The sequence below is a fragment of the Micropterus dolomieu genome, linkage group LG12, assembly GCF_021292245.1.
Source record: "Micropterus dolomieu isolate WLL.071019.BEF.003 ecotype Adirondacks linkage group LG12, ASM2129224v1, whole genome shotgun sequence".
In the NCBI taxonomy this organism is placed as follows: domain Eukaryota; kingdom Metazoa; phylum Chordata; class Actinopteri; order Centrarchiformes; family Centrarchidae; genus Micropterus; species Micropterus dolomieu.
In genome coordinates, this window is record NC_060161.1 from 22,458,877 (window position 1) to 22,477,327 (window position 18,451).

At 37.5% G+C, this 18,451-nt stretch overlaps 1 protein-coding gene and 1 long non-coding RNA gene across 2 annotated transcripts; both read right to left on the reverse strand.

The window, feature by feature from the left end:
• Positions 1-1,407: 1,407 nt before the first annotated feature.
• LOC123979841 (neurocan core protein-like) lies at positions 1,408-2,592 on the reverse strand. The gene is made up of 3 exons (XM_046063951.1): positions 2,283-2,592; positions 2,079-2,170; positions 1,408-1,596 (listed from the first exon to the last, which is right to left on the reverse strand). Exons 1-3 carry the CDS (start codon positions 2,590-2,592, stop codon positions 1,492-1,494), a joined length of 507 nt encoding a protein of 168 aa, XP_045919907.1. The 3' UTR covers positions 1,408-1,491.
• A 5,293-nt stretch (positions 2,593-7,885) lies between these two features.
• Positions 7,886-9,486, reverse strand: LOC123980149. Its single transcript, XR_006827383.1, has 3 exons — positions 9,394-9,486; positions 8,358-8,430; positions 7,886-8,106 (listed from the first exon to the last, which is right to left on the reverse strand). It is a non-coding gene; the product is annotated as an uncharacterized LOC123980149 (long non-coding RNA).
• Positions 9,487-18,451: the final 8,965 nt, after the last annotated feature.

Below are 18,451 nucleotides of genomic sequence, written 5' to 3' on the forward strand. Positions count from 1 at the left end.
AAGGATAACAACAGGGTTATTACTTACTAAACTCAGAGGCAAACACCGCTGCTCACTTAGCAAGGTTATTATTTAAACAGAATAAACACAGTTATAATTGAACCTTGCTTGGTTCGAGTAACAGGGGTTTTTATGGTCTCTCTTCTCTGCATTCTGGCTTATCGCACCGGTTATCAGAGAATGAAATGGTGGTTTATGGCTCAGCCGTTCTGTGGAGAGAAAAGAGTCAGGTTGAGGCTGGAGGTGACCTGCTGGAGGGAGAAGGGGTCAGATCGCCCCTTTTCCTGTCCTGTGGACTGTCTTTAGTGACACCTTTACGGCTAGAAAGGTTCACTAAGGCTCTTTGAATACACAATCCTTAAGCGATTCATTGTCTGATTGAGTCTCTTTCGGTCCTTACCAACACCAGGCGATGTCTCTGGGTTTTACATGTGAAAAGGTCAACTCTCGGGGAGGGAAACTTCCCTCCCTCTTTTGACACCATCTGACCTTCTTTGAAGTGCGTCTGGTTGAGTTCACAACATTACCGGTCACCCTCACGCACTCCAACCGTTTAATAAATATTTGATTTAATTAATTTGAATCACAAATTATTAAGATATTTATTTTGTTGAGTAAATGGGACTGACTTAATTTAACTCATGCCTTTTTGTTGAAAAAAATATTTTATCATGATAGTTTTGAATGTTCTACCTAAGATTTGTGAAGTGATCCACTGTTTGGCATCAAGTGTTTGTTCTGACCATAAAGAATAGTTTAAAACCACATATATCATCTGTGTTTACATTTGAAAGAAATAATGAGATCTTGGGCGGCACAGTGGTGCGTTGGCTTTCTGTGTGGAGTTTGCATGTTCTCCCCGTGTCTACGTTCTCTCCGGCTTCCACCCAAAAACATGCAGGCTAGGTTGACTAAATTGTCCTTACGTGTGAGTGGTTGTTCGTCTATGTGTGGCCCTGCGATGGACTGGCGACCTGTCCAGGGTGTACCCCGCCTTGCGCCCGATGTCAGCTGGGATTGGCTCCAGCCCCCCCCCCCGCGAACCTGTATGCAGGATTTAAGCAGTTGACGATTGATGAATGATATCTTGTTAATTATTGATATGGTGTGATATGACATTTTTTTTAATCGTGATAACATTTTGGCCTAGCTCTAATGTTAAGTGGGTGATAAACATGGAAAAAGGAGGGTTAAATAAAAATGCTTAGGTTGATTTCAGATGGTGCTTTAATGGGAATGTGGATCTGAAAAACAAATGTGTTTTCTCATCAGGAGGTGTAGTGCATTCAACCTGCATCTTTGTTGCTTAAAATAGAAACAAACTGAAAACTTAAAGCCAAAACCAAGTCTCATACATATATTTTATTTTGAAGAAAATTAAATATCATTAACACACTTTACTCAATAATATATTGTTGATGAGACACAAAACTCTCCTATGACAGTCTACAGGATGGATTCAGGGTTCTGGTTAAGCACTCAGGACTAGTTTTAGAGCTCAGTCTTGTCCTTCTTGTGGAAGACTTTCCCATCAGGCTGCTCTCTCCACTTCAGGGTGACTCCACTCACTCCTTTCTCCTTCAGCCTGTCCTGGAGCTGGGAAACACAAATGGCAGCCAGTTTGAAACATACACACACTTTTTATTTTTGTCACTAAGGCAAAGTTTTCTTTTGACCTTGACAAAAAAAGCTATAGGCTACAGAGTGACTGTATTGTGATTACAAGACAAACCTCTGTCTCATTATTTTTATGATCGTGACATGGTAATCATTCTGTGATCATGGGACCACTAAGGTTGTTCTGCCAAAATCTGGATTATTTTTATGAAGTCAACATATATAATTATATCCATGCCTAGCCTTGTCTTTTGTATTTATCGTAATCCTGATAATAACTCTTCTGTATCTACTATTCATAGCAGCAGCAGAAATTTGTTTTTTATAGTCATGGTTTTTAGATGTTATCAAACGCTGTAGTGGAAAAAGAAAGAGCAAGCCATTAAGCAAAGAAATGCAAACATCCGTTTACATCCGTCCTGGGTGTGTGATGTGTCTCAGGGTGGATTTTGGAGGCTCACCTTTTTCAGCATGTCAGCTTTCACAGCAGGGTCATTCAGATCCACAGAGGAGTCCTCTGGCTTTATCCTCAGCTTTACTGCCTGCCTCTTTACTGGTGTGTAGACACAGAGAAGAACAACATGATGACCTTTGTGACACCAAACTCATACATGTAAATGAGCACCATGTCTGAGTGCAGTTTAACATCAGTTATTCTCTCTCACCAGGGAAGCTGTAGCAGACAAATGGTAATCTAGTTTCACAGGGAAGAAACTTCCATCTTCCTGAACTCTGCGAAGCTGCAACACCACATGCGACACTCAATGAACCAATTGGGTAGTAATCTGTGGTCCAGTATGTGAATGAAGAGCCACTCCCATCAGACCAGTAAACATCAGGATCTCTGAACAAACCAATCCATGCCAAGTTTCCAGTCATGAAGTTCTGCATCTTCTGGTTTTCAGTGTAACTCCTCACGGTGGCCAGGTCAACGAAGTTCTCCCTGCAGTACTTCTGAGCACTGGACCAATTCATTGCTTCATTCACAGCAACAAATTCAGGATCCAGCTGAGTTCCTGCAGTTTGGGGAAAAAATATTGAGTTGACATACTGAACTTTAAAATAATCATTATCAGAGAAAAATCATGTACTTACCATTATTACAGATGAGTGGATATGCTGCTGTGCAATCAAAATCATACCAGTGGTAACTGTGCCCCCTCAATACACAGAAGTAATTCAACTCATTGTAAAACCATGGACGATTGAAATCCCAGTTCCTATATTCAGCTCCTGTCTCTGTGTAGCCGTCTGACCACCTCCAATTGATTTTAGTGTACAGGCCAATCCAGACATCAGAGCTGAGACCAGAAGATGAAACTGTGTTGAGAAGTTGGTTCACTTCTTCTGTGTTTTCAATGGTGGCCAGGTCTGTGTATGTCTTTCTGCAGTAGGTCTGAGCTTCAGTCCAGTTCATAGGATCAGCAACATAGTGGTACTGATGGAGGAGGCATGAGGAGAAGATGTCTGGAGAAGTGATGATGGAGAAGTGTTTGATTTGTTAAAGGTTGAATCCTCAGTCTGAGTTTGTCTGTTAACATAACTGAAGGTTTTAATTTGTTGATGGGCTTACTGAATCTTTATTAACATTAATATCATCTAAAACTGCTTTTAAAAGTTTACCACCTTTGTAATTTTACAAATCAACAATGAAATGATGTTCATCACCTATAGCAGCTGACTGATTGTGAGCAGGTCACTGTTCGGATTAAGCACAATTTTATCCTTAAATCGCCCTGACTCATTTTGCAATCTGGATGAATTTCTGCCATATTATTAAAAGTCAATGGGACTGAGAAGTGAAAAGACTTGAAACTTGTTCAGAAAGGTAAATGTGTGCTTACACATTTATGCTTTAGTCATAACAACTATTAATGTCATAAATAATAAAACATCAGTCACTGTACACAAGTACATTTTGCTCATGATACTGTTTTACTTTTACTTCAGTATTGTTTTGTATGAAAGTCTTTACTTTGCATTGCTTTTACTGAAGTAAAGGATCTCAACTCATCCTTCACCAATGGTCCCAGTGAATAAAATAATATATTTTAATATTGTTTTTTTTTATTTAATCATGGAATTGTGACTTATTTAGTATTTCTGATCAGTAAGTTATACAATAATAAGAAGTCAGACAAAAAATCAAATAATTCACTGACCTGAGAGACACAAGACACCCAGTAAGATCCTCTCCATTATTGTGCTGCTCTGTGGACTGTGCATGTGTTGTTTTAAATCACTAGGAGGATTTTTGCATTTCTTATGCAAAAAGCATTGTGATGGCAGACTTAGGAAAATGTTTGTCTCCATAGTGGATTTTATTTCAGTCAACCTTGTGTCTGTCATGGGCATGTTTATTTGATGTGTTCAGTTCACCTCAATTACAAAACACATGTTCTCTCTTATTTATGGCGGCTTCTTAATAATTAAATGAATAATCAATTTTTCATTTAGCTGACTCTTTTCTCTGTGACTAACAATTGCTATATATGTCAGAGTTCGCATGCCTCTGGAGCAACTAGGGGTTAAGTGTCTTGCTCAGAGACACATGATGAATGTCACAGGGAAATTGAATCCAGGTCTCTGACACCAAAACATGTGTATCATCTGCTGCGCAATTGAAACACAGATGGGTTTTTTTACCTGTATTTAACTAGGAAGTCACATGAAGGTTAAAACCTGTTTTTCAAGTTAGACCTAGTCAAGACATGGTCAGATAGCAGGATCTAATAGACAACCAGGCAACAATAAGAACAAATCTCAACAGCAACATGTTGAACAACACCAAGACACAGCGCAACGACACAACATTAGATATAAAATAATATCCTACATAGTACTGTACACAAAAAACAACAGTATCAGGTCATAGATTTATTAAGAAATTAAGTGGTAATATAATTGGCAAAGCAGCTGCAGTTAGCAGTGAACACCTCCTTTAATCTATGTTTAAAATCATTTAGAGAGATGGGGGATTTAAGTTTGAGCTTGGTCTGCACATAATTCCAAGACCAAGGCCATAACAGAGCAGGTTTAACTTTCTAGACTCTGTTCTGATAGGAGGCACTTTGAACTGTAGCCAATTTTGTGACCTGAGATTATGACTGCTTTGTAACGTTTTGCTTTAGTTTGACCAGGATAGAAAGAGGTTTCTGCCTCTATGCCCAATATATTGTTGGTGACAATAATTTATTTTTAGTGCATCAAAATTTTATAACAGTGTTCATTGTGACTACATTATGTCTTCAGCAGAAAGTAGTTCCAATGAAACCTGTTTACAGAGAAGATGGATGTTTGAAATATTAATTCCTTAATGAAAGTAGAAAACATACTTAATATGTAATGTTGAGCTAATATACTTCATTGTTACATTTACTTTGGTAGTAAGGAACATGCAGCCATGGAAATATATTTTATTTGTTATGCAAAGGCCGAGAAACAAAGCAAGTGCCTCCTCAGGTTCCATACAGGGCGAGAAACTAGGAAATAAAGACTGAGGTTCATGACATTTAAAAACAATTGTTATTTGTTACTCACGCTGAATGAAGACCACTTTCATTCACGTGCCAAATGATTTTAACATAAACTGTGATACAGCAAGAGAAGAGTCTTAGATTAATACAGGTTTTGTTGCTGTTCACAGTCATGACTTGCATGATCAAACTGAGATAACCTGCATCCTATACATAAACACTAAATAACCATGTGCAGTTATGCTTGCACTTCATAAATCTAACTTGTACCCATTACAGTGACAGTCACAGACATCTACAGCTACTTTAGGCTGAGTTTTTCACTCCCTTTGTGTACACAAAACATATTAAATATGATAATCAAAACTATTGTAGGCTATTAAGACGGGCTGACCAAGACAACAACACAAACCGACAAAATAATAAGCATAAGTCAGCACCAGCTTCCAGTGTTGGGCAAGCTACTTGGAAAATGTAGTGAGCTAAGCTACTACTTACTCTGCATTAAATGAAGCTTCACTACACTGAAGCAAAAATGTAGCAAGCTAAGCTATAGTAACATGGCAGTAGTTTACTACATCTATGCTACTTCTGTTTATATTGAACCAACTTCATTCCAAAGTAGCAAAAGCATAAAGACCTGCTCCAAACAGTAACAGCGTGTGTGTGTGGTGTGTGTGGTGTGTGTGTTTGTGTGAGTGAGTGAGTGAGAGAAAGAGTTAACCCCCAGACATATCATCACAAAGCCCCAACATACCAGGAGCTCAAACCATATTAGGGTCCCCTCAGCCATCTGGTCCTGAGGCTCTCTGCAGTAACAAGTCCCCAACAGCCTCAGAACAGCAACACCAACTCAAGCAGACCAAACCAAATTATCAATAGCCTGGCCATAGAAAAGGGTCGCCACAGACAGAGCTGGCTACCACAAGAGGAGAGACTCTGCTCCCAGTGTGGCACAGGACAGGCAGAGACAGAGCTGCACTTTCTAACCTCATGCCCTAAATATAAAACACTAAGACAAAAACACTTTGCAAACATTTCCCAAATATACCCTGAATTCGAATTCATATCAAACACAGAAACTCCCCTATTTACTGGGACAAATGCCCAAATGTCAAATAATTGCTGCAAAATATGTCTCCTCATGCCATGAAGTGAGGACAACATTAATTATTTTTGAAAAAAATGTGTCTATTAATACGCACACACACACGTTTATCTATTTATTTTATTAAAATTTTTAATATATTATTATAATATCGCACACACATTACTGTTTTATTTATTCATTTTATTTTAATTTTTAATATATTATAATAACAGAAACACGTTACTGTTTCATTTATTTATTTTATTTAAATTTTTAATATTTTTTTTTTACACACACATACACACACACACGCTTACTGTATTATTTATTTATTTTATTTTAACTTTTTAATATATTCTTTTTTTTAACACACACACACGCTTACTATTTTATTTATTTATTTTAATTTTTAATATATTTCTTTTTAACACACACACACTTACTGTTTTATTTATTTTATTTTAACTTTAATATATTCTTTTTTTTAACACACACACACACGCTTACTATTTTATTTATTTATTTTATTTTAATTTTTAATATATTTCTTTTTAACACAAACACACATATGCTTTAATTACTTGTTTAATGAAATGTATGGGGTTGATTGTTCTTTTGTAGTTTGTATGATGTTTTGGCAATATTGTTGTTACACATTCATGCCAATAAAGCTAATTTGAATTGAACTGAAAGAGAGATATCTAAATAAGACATTCAGAAACTCCCCTACTTACTGGGAGAAATGCTCAAATTCAAAATCATTGCAGCAAAATGTATTTCCTCCTGCCACAAACTGGGATCAACCAGTCAACCACTCATCATTTAGAAAATAAATAATTGTTGTTGTTTGTTATTGTTTGTATAAACTTACTGTAATATTATCACATTACCATTATTATTATGACTATTAACATCGTTTCTTGGAAAAATGCAACTGCTTGTCAAAAAGACATATTTTCAATGTTAGATATATTTTGTTTTTATTGTTTTTACCCAAGGATCAGAATGGGATGTCACCGTCACACGGAAGTGCTTCTGTCGTAGCGCGTGCTATTTGATCAATAAAAGAGTTTCTCTACCGAAAAGCTATTTGATTCAAATCAAAAAAACAGTGGCGCTACCACCACGCTACTGAAAATGTAGTTAAACTAGTAACAGCATTACTTTTAGTGACGCTACTGCTCAACACTGCCAGCTCCTCTTCTCTGTCACTGACAAGGTCACAGGTCTGTTACACACTTCATGCAAAAGTATGCAACAGACATTTTCATTTTAAACATGTTCTCCCATTCATTTTAAAACAACTGTTGTTGTCTAGACAACAAAACCTCATACAGTAGTATAACTCTTCATTAGGGTTGCATAAAAATACAGCCATGCTTTCTGCAGTTGGCCACAAGTTCTCATCTACATCACGCCTTATGTCTTGTCTTCTAATACACCTGGGAAACAATATTTTAGCAAGCCTGATGCATCCCTGGCAATCTGCAGAGATGTCCAGACATCCCGCATTCAGTGTGTCAAAGAGATCTGATCATGTGGCTCGTGGTGACTCTACCTCCATGAGGAAAATATTTCCTCTACACTGTAAAAATGAAAAGGCTGTGAAAACTCAAAATTTCAAGGCAACTTACTGCACTCGAGTTTTGAGGCTAACTCAAATTCCTAAGTTTTGAAAAAAACACCAATTTCCACAAACAAAGCCACTTCAAATTTCCATGTTTATTTTCAACAAACATTAAAGAAACACATGCCTGTATCATTCAAGATGGAATCTGTGCTCAGTCCAAGTTTCTCCAAATTCGCGTAACTCACAGAAAAAGGTTGATGTCTTCTTACAGTCCGGCAATGTAAGACGTGATTTAAATGCGACACAGGGCCAGTGAGCTCCTCTTCTGTGTCGTAGTCTACGGCTCAATAGATCTTGTTAACACAAAAGGCAAGTTAGTTAATTTACTTTTAATGGATCTATACAACAAAATATTCTCACACACTTTAACAGTGTCCTGTGCACGACCACACTGCCTTCTATTTAGGCTGTGTATATACTGTATTTCCTTAAATTGTGATTTGATCTGCTAGCTGTCTGTTCAGTGTTTTTCCTGGAAGAAAATTCACAGCCTTGCCTCTGAAAATTGGTTAGTGACCAATAGTGACTCTACATATGAACATACCTATCTAGCACACGAGAGAGGGTTGTGGCTGGTGGAACCTCAGTACCTCAGCACCAGCTTCACAGGACAACAGCTGTAAGAATTTAGCATTTGGAGATAAACAAATTAGTTGTTATACATTTTGTGAGGAATATGCAGGGTCAACGTTGTGAATGTAAAAATGCAAAATGTACTGAACACTGTGTGGGGGCATGTGCAGGTATATACACCATAGACTGTGTAAAAAAAGGTATACACAGTTGTCAGTTTATTAGGTTCACCAAGAACTAATTCAGTGTAGCTCTGAAATAAATCCTTCCTTCATGAGTATTATAATGAGTTTTTAACGTCTTTTTGAGTCATGGTATAATTTACACTGAGAAGTGTTCAAAATATTTAGTCCATCCTATACATGTATAAAAAAAAAAGTACAGTTGACAAAATGTTAAGAAGACCTCTCAGTATAACCCCATGGTTAACTAGCACCATAAGCAGCCTTCAAATTGACCATTAAATTAAATACCTCTGTCAAACAAATTCAATAAACTTACCACCACAATACCTATCAAAGAAAGGTTTTAATGCAGAGCCATTGTATTTCATTGCATTAGTTTTGTCTATGTGTACCTAATCAATTCTAAAGAATGTTTAACATAACTAGCAAATGCCTTGACAAAATGACATGGTGGGTGGGGCACACTTAAATACTTTTATGGGAAACCCTGAAGGGTAACGTTATATGGCCATAAAAAATAAATTACGGTAGTTAGCAGTATTTATTTTTGATGTAATGTATAAATGATTAGTGGTTCAAAGTTCTCTGACAATCAGCTGTTTTGTTGTTGATGCTCCCAACGCACTTCTGAACCGTGCATAGCGACTCTGCGCTCCATATAGACATGGAATTTATCAAACCATTGTTTACCATGCTAACATTAGCTGACAACTTAGTTAGCAAGCAAGCTACAGTGTAGCATCAAGCACATGATTAAACAAAAGAATTCACTACTGCAAAGCAAGACTTTCAAAACTATATTCATATTCAAACAAAACTCACCTTTTTGACTTCAGATTCTCTTGAAGAAAACAGGGAAGCTGTCCTGGTATGTCCAACACTGACATGTGGATGAAAACCCCTGCAGGACTGTTTAGGAAACCCCATCACTTGAGTTGTCTGAGCTCCAACTTGTGCCACCATAAATTTTGCACCAACTTTATACAAGAAATGTAATAAAGTTAGTTGAAGAAACTATTTTAACAAAGTTTACAATGCCATTAAGTATTTTTTGTTCAGTTTAATCAAAAATCTAATTAAGATCAGCAATTTTAGGTTTTCATTTTTACAGTGTAGGTGCTGAAGAATGGAGAGTAAGGCTGCGTTCCATTTACCTCAGAAGTCGGACCTCAGGACTCGTATCGACGTCATATCCATTGAAAAAGCAAGGAAACCTGAGTTGGATGCGTTTCAGTTGCCACACGACACAACAAGTTGGACATATTGTAGCAACAATGACCATTGTTGTTGTTAGCAACATCGAGTTAGCCAACTTTTCTGGTCTCCAAACTCTGGAATACTGGATATTGGGACCCAAACGCAGGACACAGATGCAGGACAGGATCAGTTCGTCAGACAAACACTAAGTGTATAACTTACAGTTAGAAAGTGCCAAAACATAAGGTGAAGCAGTCCAAAACCAACAGGGTAATTCCACAAAGCAGGGTATACAAAACCCAACTTATAAATACAAAACCAAACAGAAAGAACCGAACAGGCAATCAGACATACAGGACACTGACGACACGCGGCACATACAAGACAATGCTCCCACAGAGACTGAACAGAATCACAGGCAATCCACAGGGCCAGATATGGTCCTTTCATGTTTTTGTAATCATTTGAGGCACCCTGGACATTCAAGTGCTTAGTATTTATGCTGAGAAGTATTTTTTTGGTTAGTTTGTATGGTTATCTTGGTCAGCCCACTATAATAGCCTGCTATGTTTTTGATTGTCATCGTTTAACATGCTTTGTGTCAATTGAGGCAGAGAATATTTAAACATACAAAAGTAACAACAGCAACAAAGCCTGTATTAATCTAAGACTGTTCTTTTGCTGTATTGCAGTTTATGTTAAATCCTCTGGCACCTGAATGGAAGTTGTTTTCATTCAGCATTAGTAACAAATAAATTATTATTTTCACATTTCATGAACCTCTGTCTTCATTTCTGGTTTCTCACCCTGGTGAAACCTCAGGGTGCACTTGCTTTTGTTTGTCAAACAGAGATGGAAATCACCTTTTCTGCACTCTGCCTTTGCATAACAAATATAATATATTTGCATGGTTGCATGCTGGATGTACTCCGACCCTATGTTTAATGATGAACTGGCTTTGTGCCCATGTCAATCAGAATCAAAGATGGATTGATTTATTCTATTTATTAATCTATTTATTTTTAACACAATCCTTTTTAATGTTTATCAACTATTTATCATGTATTTATGGTGATTTGCAAGCTTTATTTACCACCGCTGATTGCTGGTATGTGATGTGTGTGGTATATTGTGTAGTGCTGTGTTTCTGCAAACATGAAAGGTACACGCACTGAAGCTCTTCTCAAGTGAAGTTCCCAATGGATAAATTAAGTCCTTTAACCTAAATTTGAATTGAACTAACTCATCAACACATGAAGTATTATTTTCTTAATTTCTTTTTCTACTTGTATTAAAAGATTTCCGTATCCAGGGTAATGGGGACCCTGTCTCTGGAAGCTGTAGAATTTTCTAAATGCACGCCTCCTCCATCAGTACCACTATGTTGCTGAGCCTATGAACTGGGCTGAAGCTCAGACCTACTAGAAGTGAACCAAATTATCAACAGTTTTATCGTTTGGTCGCAGCTCTGAGGTTTGGATTGGCCTGTAGACTAAAATCAACTGGAGGTGGTCAGACAGCCACACAGGGACAGGAGCTGGATTTAGGAGCTGGGCAGTCGGACAGCCAGTTTTCGCTATGGGTGCAATTACTATGTTGAGGGGGGATAATTACACATGGTACAATAATTATTGTTTGGTGGGGTTTCCATTCATCTGTAATAATGGTAAGTACCCAGCAAAGCATTTTCTCTGATAATGATTACTTTGAAGTTCAGTGTGTCACCTTGTTCAGATCAAGGACCCAGAAGCTGACTGGACGCCACAGGCAGGTTTCAGGAATTTATTCACAAAAACAGGCTAGGCAGGTCGCAGACTGAGCCGAGGAATGTGAAGCTGGGCAGGAAAGCAGGTGGGCAGACAGGGCTGGTGAGTGGCTAGGGGAGCAGACAGGCAAACGGGCAGAGGGGCAGGCGAATCCAATTCCACACGAAACAGTCACAACACAAGAGGCAGGCAGTAAAGCTGAGGATAAAGCTGGAGGACTCCTCTGTGGATCTGAATGACCCTGCTGTGAAAGCTGCCATGCTGAAAAAGGTTAGGCTCCAGAATCCACCCAGGACAGATGTAAATAAGTTTGCATATCTTTTCTTATTTGGCTTGCTCTGTGTTTTTGACACTACAGAGTTTGACAACATCTAAAAACCTGCAGCTACACAACAGAGTAGAAAGCAGCAGTCAGTGGATACAGAAGTGTTATCATGATTAGGATAAAACTAAATGGTTGGTTTTACTATTTTTGTCATCTCAACATGACAAATAACCACTAGATACACCATATATAATAACATTACTTTGTAGCTTGAAGCTTGTTATGTCAAGATCAAAAGAATGCTTTGTCTTGTTGATGTTGGGAAGTATGGTTGAAATGGCATCAATAGTTACATTAACAAACAAAGAAGAGTCTGGCTTAAGTTTGCAAATTACCATAAGGATTGAACAGTAAAGGACTGGAGCAAGATCATCTTCTCTGATGAGTCCAATTTTCAGCTTTGCCCACAGATAACGTGTTGTGTAGATAAACATTTTCATAACTCTGCCATCACAATGCTTTTTGCATAAAGAATGCAACAGGACCGTGACCTGCCCGTAACAGAGAACAGATGCCTTTTGGTAAATTTCCCTTGATTTGCCTAAGAACTGAATCTATAGAAGTGGTGTTTACTCTAGTGGTGTACATCGACACAAACAGTCCACAGACCAGCACGACAATTTAAAAGGATCTTACTGGGTGTCTTGTGTCTCTCCCGTCAGTGAATTCTTTGATAATGTTTAACATTTCTTGTAACAAGCTATTTTTTTTAATCATCATCACTAGATGTTACTAAAACTTACACACTTAACCTTTAACACACTTCACTCAGTAATATTGATGATGAAGGACAAAACTCTCCTATGACAGTCTATAGGATGTATTCAGGGTTCTGGTTAAGCACTCAGTACAGTGATAATAGTGTACTGTGTGTATTTGCAGATAGAGAGTACATTCACCGAGGACTACAGAGACACAGAAGTACAGTTATATTTTAGTTTTAGAGCTCAGTCTTGTCCTCCTTGTGGAAGACTTTCCCATCAGGCTGCTCTCTCCACAGGGTGACTCCACTCACTCCTTTCTCCTCCACAAATGGAAATGTCACTTTTTATTTTTGTCAGCAAGACAAAGTTTTCTTTTGATATTAAAAATGAATAAATTAAAATGAGAATGTCATGATAAAATAATATGCTCAAAGTAAGGAGAATTAGGGTAAAGGTTATACAACTGTGCAAAAGGTCGGTGAGTTTGGGTGAAGACATCATGACTATGAGTCAAAGAAGTTAAAGTGAGAAGTGAAAGTACCAAACATGGACATATCTGGACCCTGACACACACACCAGCACATACAATTACAAACCACAGACAACTTGAAGAGAGAATTCATAAAGAAGAGCATATAAGAAGGCATACTAAACATTCTTAAACATTATCAAAGTATTCACTGACCTTAAAGACACAAGTAAGATCCTCTCCATGATCATGCTGCTCTGTGGACTGTGTGTCGATTTAAACCACTAAGAGGATTTTTGTATTCTTTATGCAAAAGTGTGATGGCAGAATTATGAAAATTCTTTCAGGCCCTTGAAGCTCTGGATGCCAGATTCAGAAAATTCAACAGCGCTCACACACAGAGTCCCCATCACCCTGAGGTCCACATGATTCAGAGAATTCACTGTCAACGTCTTCACAGGGACAATGTCTTCAGTAGAAAATAGTTTGAATGAAACCTGTTTGCAGAGAAGCTGGATATTTGAAATGTTAATTCATTAATGAAAGTAGAAAACATACTTAATATGTAATGATGAGCTAATATACTTCACCATTACATCTACAGTGGGAGTAAGGAACATGCAGCCATGGAAATTTATTTTATTTGTTATGCAAAAGCAGAGAAACAAAGCAAGTACATCCTGAGGTTCCATACAGGGTGAGACACCAGAAAATAAAGACTGAGTTTCATGACATTTGAGAAGAGTTATTCATTTGTTACTTACTGGTTGATTTTATGCAAGGTTTGGTGAATAGTTACACCCAGTGGGTTTATTCGTGTTAAATTGACACCTGTGTCCTGTCAAGTTTGGAAGTGAAGAAGAAGATTAGCCATTAGAGAACACATGAAATGCCTTTACATCAGACTTACACATATTTGCGCCACCTCCAGCCTCTCTTCTATTTTTAATGCTCATTCCTTCTGCTCTCTTCCTCCCTTTTTTTTTTGACACTATTTTTTGTAATACTACTATCAGTTACACTTGTTTATTGTCTATTCCAGTCTTTGCAACAATATTGTTCTGTGATTTCCAGGCAGGCTCATTCACCATCAGTCAGTGTGCTTTCAAACCTACTGTGGGGCTCCCTCTGGTGATTAGATCACGCATGTGCTCCATTGAGTTTCTATCAAGATGATGACTGTTTAGCTCATGACAGTTTTGTCCTCCATGTTTTTGAAGATATCAATAATTTGACTTTAGTGTTTGCAAACTTGGTTTGTAAATGTCTGAATCTGCAACAGGGTCTGTTTGAAGCAACACTTCCTTGTGTGGCTGCACACTTGCCCCTCTCTGGTTTAGCTGATTTCCCAGTTCCACTGGACAGTCTCTCAGTTTCTTTCATACACGTAGGAGCCATTATACATGAGGGGGACATGTCCCCCCCACATTTCAAGATCTGTGTTTTGTCCCCCTCACTATTTTTTTTTTCTTTGCGATTTTGGAGTTGGCTCATAGCCAGGCGGTTTGAGTGACTAATCAATCAATCACAGACTCCGCATCAGACATGATTAAGCGGTTGAAACGCGGACAAAAATCATGTAGCCTATAGAAAACAGGCGACACAACGCAAATGCAGTGCTGAAAAGTTAAGGGAGAAAAAAAAGGTTCGCTCGAGGCAGGTGCGGCAAAATGCCTCTATTGTGTTTATTTTGTGCTGTTTGTAGGCTACCTGACAGCAGTGGGGACGCCTGCTGCAGGGTGGGTAGTGACGTGTTACAAGTAACATAATTTTGCAAAATAAATAAAATAATAAAAGGTAATTGGCACCTTTTCACGTTCCTTTTTTAAAACTGTAGCCTACTTTTACCCTTTACTCCAGTATTTTCTGTGGGCCAGTAATTTACTTTTAATTTCGCTACATTTTCCATTCATACCTTCATAACTTCATCAGTCTGTAATCTTCAATAGGCTTCGTTAACCGAATGAGCCAGGCTGTGTGCGCGAAGTTACACAGAAGGGTATTGGGGTATTATTGTCTTTACACTTTACACAGCACCTTGTAACTTGTTTTTGAAAAGTGCTCTACAAATAAAGATTATTATTATTATACGGATGAGCTGGCAGATATAAACATTTAGAAAACCAGGCAAATGCATTTTTCTTCAAACATACTTTTATAGGAGAGCCTTTCCCGATCTTATTTGACTTTATTTTATCCCCTTTATTTTATTGTATTTTACTAATTTTATATTTATCTGTATTTTAGTCTTTTCAATGTTTTCATGATTTTATCTTGTATTGTTTTTGTATTATTGTTTTTTGGGTATTATTGTTTTCTGGGTATTATTGTCTTTACACTTGTTAAAGCACTTTGTAACTTGTTTTTGAAAAGCGCTCTACAAATAAAGATTATTATTATTATTATTATTTTGTTCTAGTTATATTATACTCCCTCTCTCCGACCCTCTTCCTCTCCGAGTTTTCATAATCTCCCCTCTTCAGTTTATTCTCCATCTTCTGTCACTACAAAGACCCTCTTTCAGCCACACGAATAAGTACAATCTGTTTTCAAAAGTCTTTATAAATTAGCATTTAAGTGCTTTATTTAAAATAAAAAGCCTATCGCGCCCCCCTAGCATTTCAGCATCCCCCCCAGGTTCAAAGTCGCTCCTACGCCCCTGGTTTCTTTAACACTATATTACTATTCAAATGCTTCAAGTTTCCTCCTCCTTCAGCCTCAACATCTGAATGTGCACTGTGAACTTCCTGGTCGCCTTCTTCAGTTTTCTCAGGATTTCTGCTCACTTTGAACAGAAAAAAGGGAACTTTTTACTGATGAACAACAAAAAACACAAAATGTCACTTTTTTCCCTCAACATTTCTTCTGGCTGCCCCTCATCTCTCTGAACTAAAATGTCCTCTGTTTCATCATAGTTTTTTAAGTTATTTGATAAAAGCCATTTGACCTAAGTTGATCTATTTTTTTGTAATTTAAAATAAGCTGCTAAAATATTTTATAATTTCAATTTATATATATATGTATATATATATGTATATTTACATTAAGGGAAGCCTTAAGATAAGTTATGTAATTGGTTAGAGAGAAAGATTTTTATAGTTTTTAGTTAAAGTAGTAAAATGCTAAATTAGTATGTTTGGGTTATAGGAAAGCTAGGAAAATAAGGCAAGTTTACTTCTACAACATAGGTCTATAATCCCCTTGCTTTTAACCAGCTACTTGTGGTTTATTTTATAAAATGTTACCCAAAGCATAGCCTTCTTAAAGATCAAAAAATCAAAATGTTCTTTAATCTGTAACAGAAAATAGACATTAAGCTTAGGTAGGGCATCTGACCCCACTAGCTGGGAAAAATACCTTTCTTCTAAAATTTACATTTGATTTAATTAAAATTAATTTGTAAACTGTTGATATTTATTTTACTTTATATTATGTTACCCTAAGCATGGCCCTCAACAAGATACAAAAAAACCCTATAAAATATTATATGTGTCAGCAAATAGACATTGAGCTTAGGGGAGGCGTCAAGGTCTCATGATTGTCCACCGAAAGGGGAGGGAGTTATCGTGCTTTCAGACCAATTAATAAAATTTAATTTCCGTGTGGCTTTTCATTATCACTGAACTACTCGTGTGTGTTCAGATACAATGCGATAATGCGAATAAACACAACCCGAGATTACTACAGCGGTATGACCCCATAATAAACATTTTGCTGTGATTTAATTCCAATCAAATGAAATAATTATATATATATATATATATATATATATATATAATAAACATGATTTTGACATGATTTGTTAAACATGTGAATTCATGCTTTGTCAGGTCTGTCAGCAAGACAGCAGGACAACAACTAGATTCTTTTTTTCTGAATGGAGTTCGATCAGGTCTGTGCTATGCAACTTGTTTACAGTAAAGTACAAGAACAGCAGGAATCAAGCAGTTTCCATTTTAGTCAGGTTTTTGTATAAATATGCAAAAGTTGCCGACTGACACTAATAACAACAGTGCAAGTTGGAACCACATGATGGCTCACAGCTGAGAAGTCTGAGTGAAGATAAAAAACATTTTAATCCCAAAAATTACAAGTGAAAAGTTAATTTAACAGCAATTAACTCTGAGCTCCTTCTGCCAGTAGACGGCTCAGTTGTCAGAGCAGAATCCAGTCCAACAAGTCAAAATGTCACCCAGCAGCTGTCTGTTAGCCAGCAGAGATTCCCTTGCTGTGCCTACTCCTCTACACACAACACACTGAAGCCATCGGTGATGTAACAATCTCGCTGATAGGCAATCGCGACTAGGGATGCAACGATTACAGATTTTGTTGGTGCGATTATTGTCAGAGAAATAATCACGGTTTCACGATAATTATGCATTAATTAATTTCACAACAATAGTAATGACATATTGATTTTTAATATTTAATTACATTAACAATTATATTTCTTTAATATGTAAGTATTATTAATATAAGAGGAATATTAACTTTTATCACCCAGGGGAAATTGTTATACAGGAAGGGAATAAACTGCACTGTTACTGTCATCAACTCTCACCCATACATATGTTTTAGTGAAAATGAAATTGAGTGCAGTGTTAACTGAAATGCAGTTAATTGGTAGTCCTGAAAGTCTATAAGAACCTGATATGTTAGTGTTTTACACTGGCAACATTTTCTCAACACAGGAGGAGGCAACATGATGTAATGTTAAATGTTCAGTGACTGAAGGTCTTGAGAGGACTAGGTTCTTCCATAAAGGCCCTTTCAGAAAAGAAGCGATTTGCACTGCGAGAAAGCTGCTCAGTGCTAAAGTTCAACTGCTTTGACCATGGCGTGCAACAAACCACCATGGCGCGGTGCAAGCCATTGAAATTAATGGGCCTCACAGTGCAGCAGGGCTGTCGTTGTGGTGGGTCTGAATGGTAATGGTGCGTTCCATTTGACATGGGAAGTTGGAATTTCCAAGTTCAAAGTTAAAAATTTCAACTGGAACGCCCCCTTAAGTCGGATTTCCGACTTGGGAAGTCGGGAGAGCCACACTACCCCGACTTCGTGATCCAAGATGGCTGTCAGGGTATCAACAGTTAGTGAAAGCTGTAGTTTATACTGTTTATTAGCACTTCTGTGTACTTGTGACTCATATAAATGTTCGTACACAAAATGATGTCCAACAGCTGTCTGTGGACGTGTTGCTACAGTGTTTAGTGTGAGTAAATACAATGCCTTTTTTTTAATCAACCAGCGAATCAATAGCTAAACTGGCTAGTTGTAAACAAACGGCTGGCCAAGCGAGGTTTTCCGACTTGTTAACTGGAACGCCATCAACCCGGGTGTGACGTCATTCCCAGCTCCGACCTCTGACTTCCGAGGTAAATGGAACCCAGCATAAAGTGCAATTTATACTTCTGCGTCA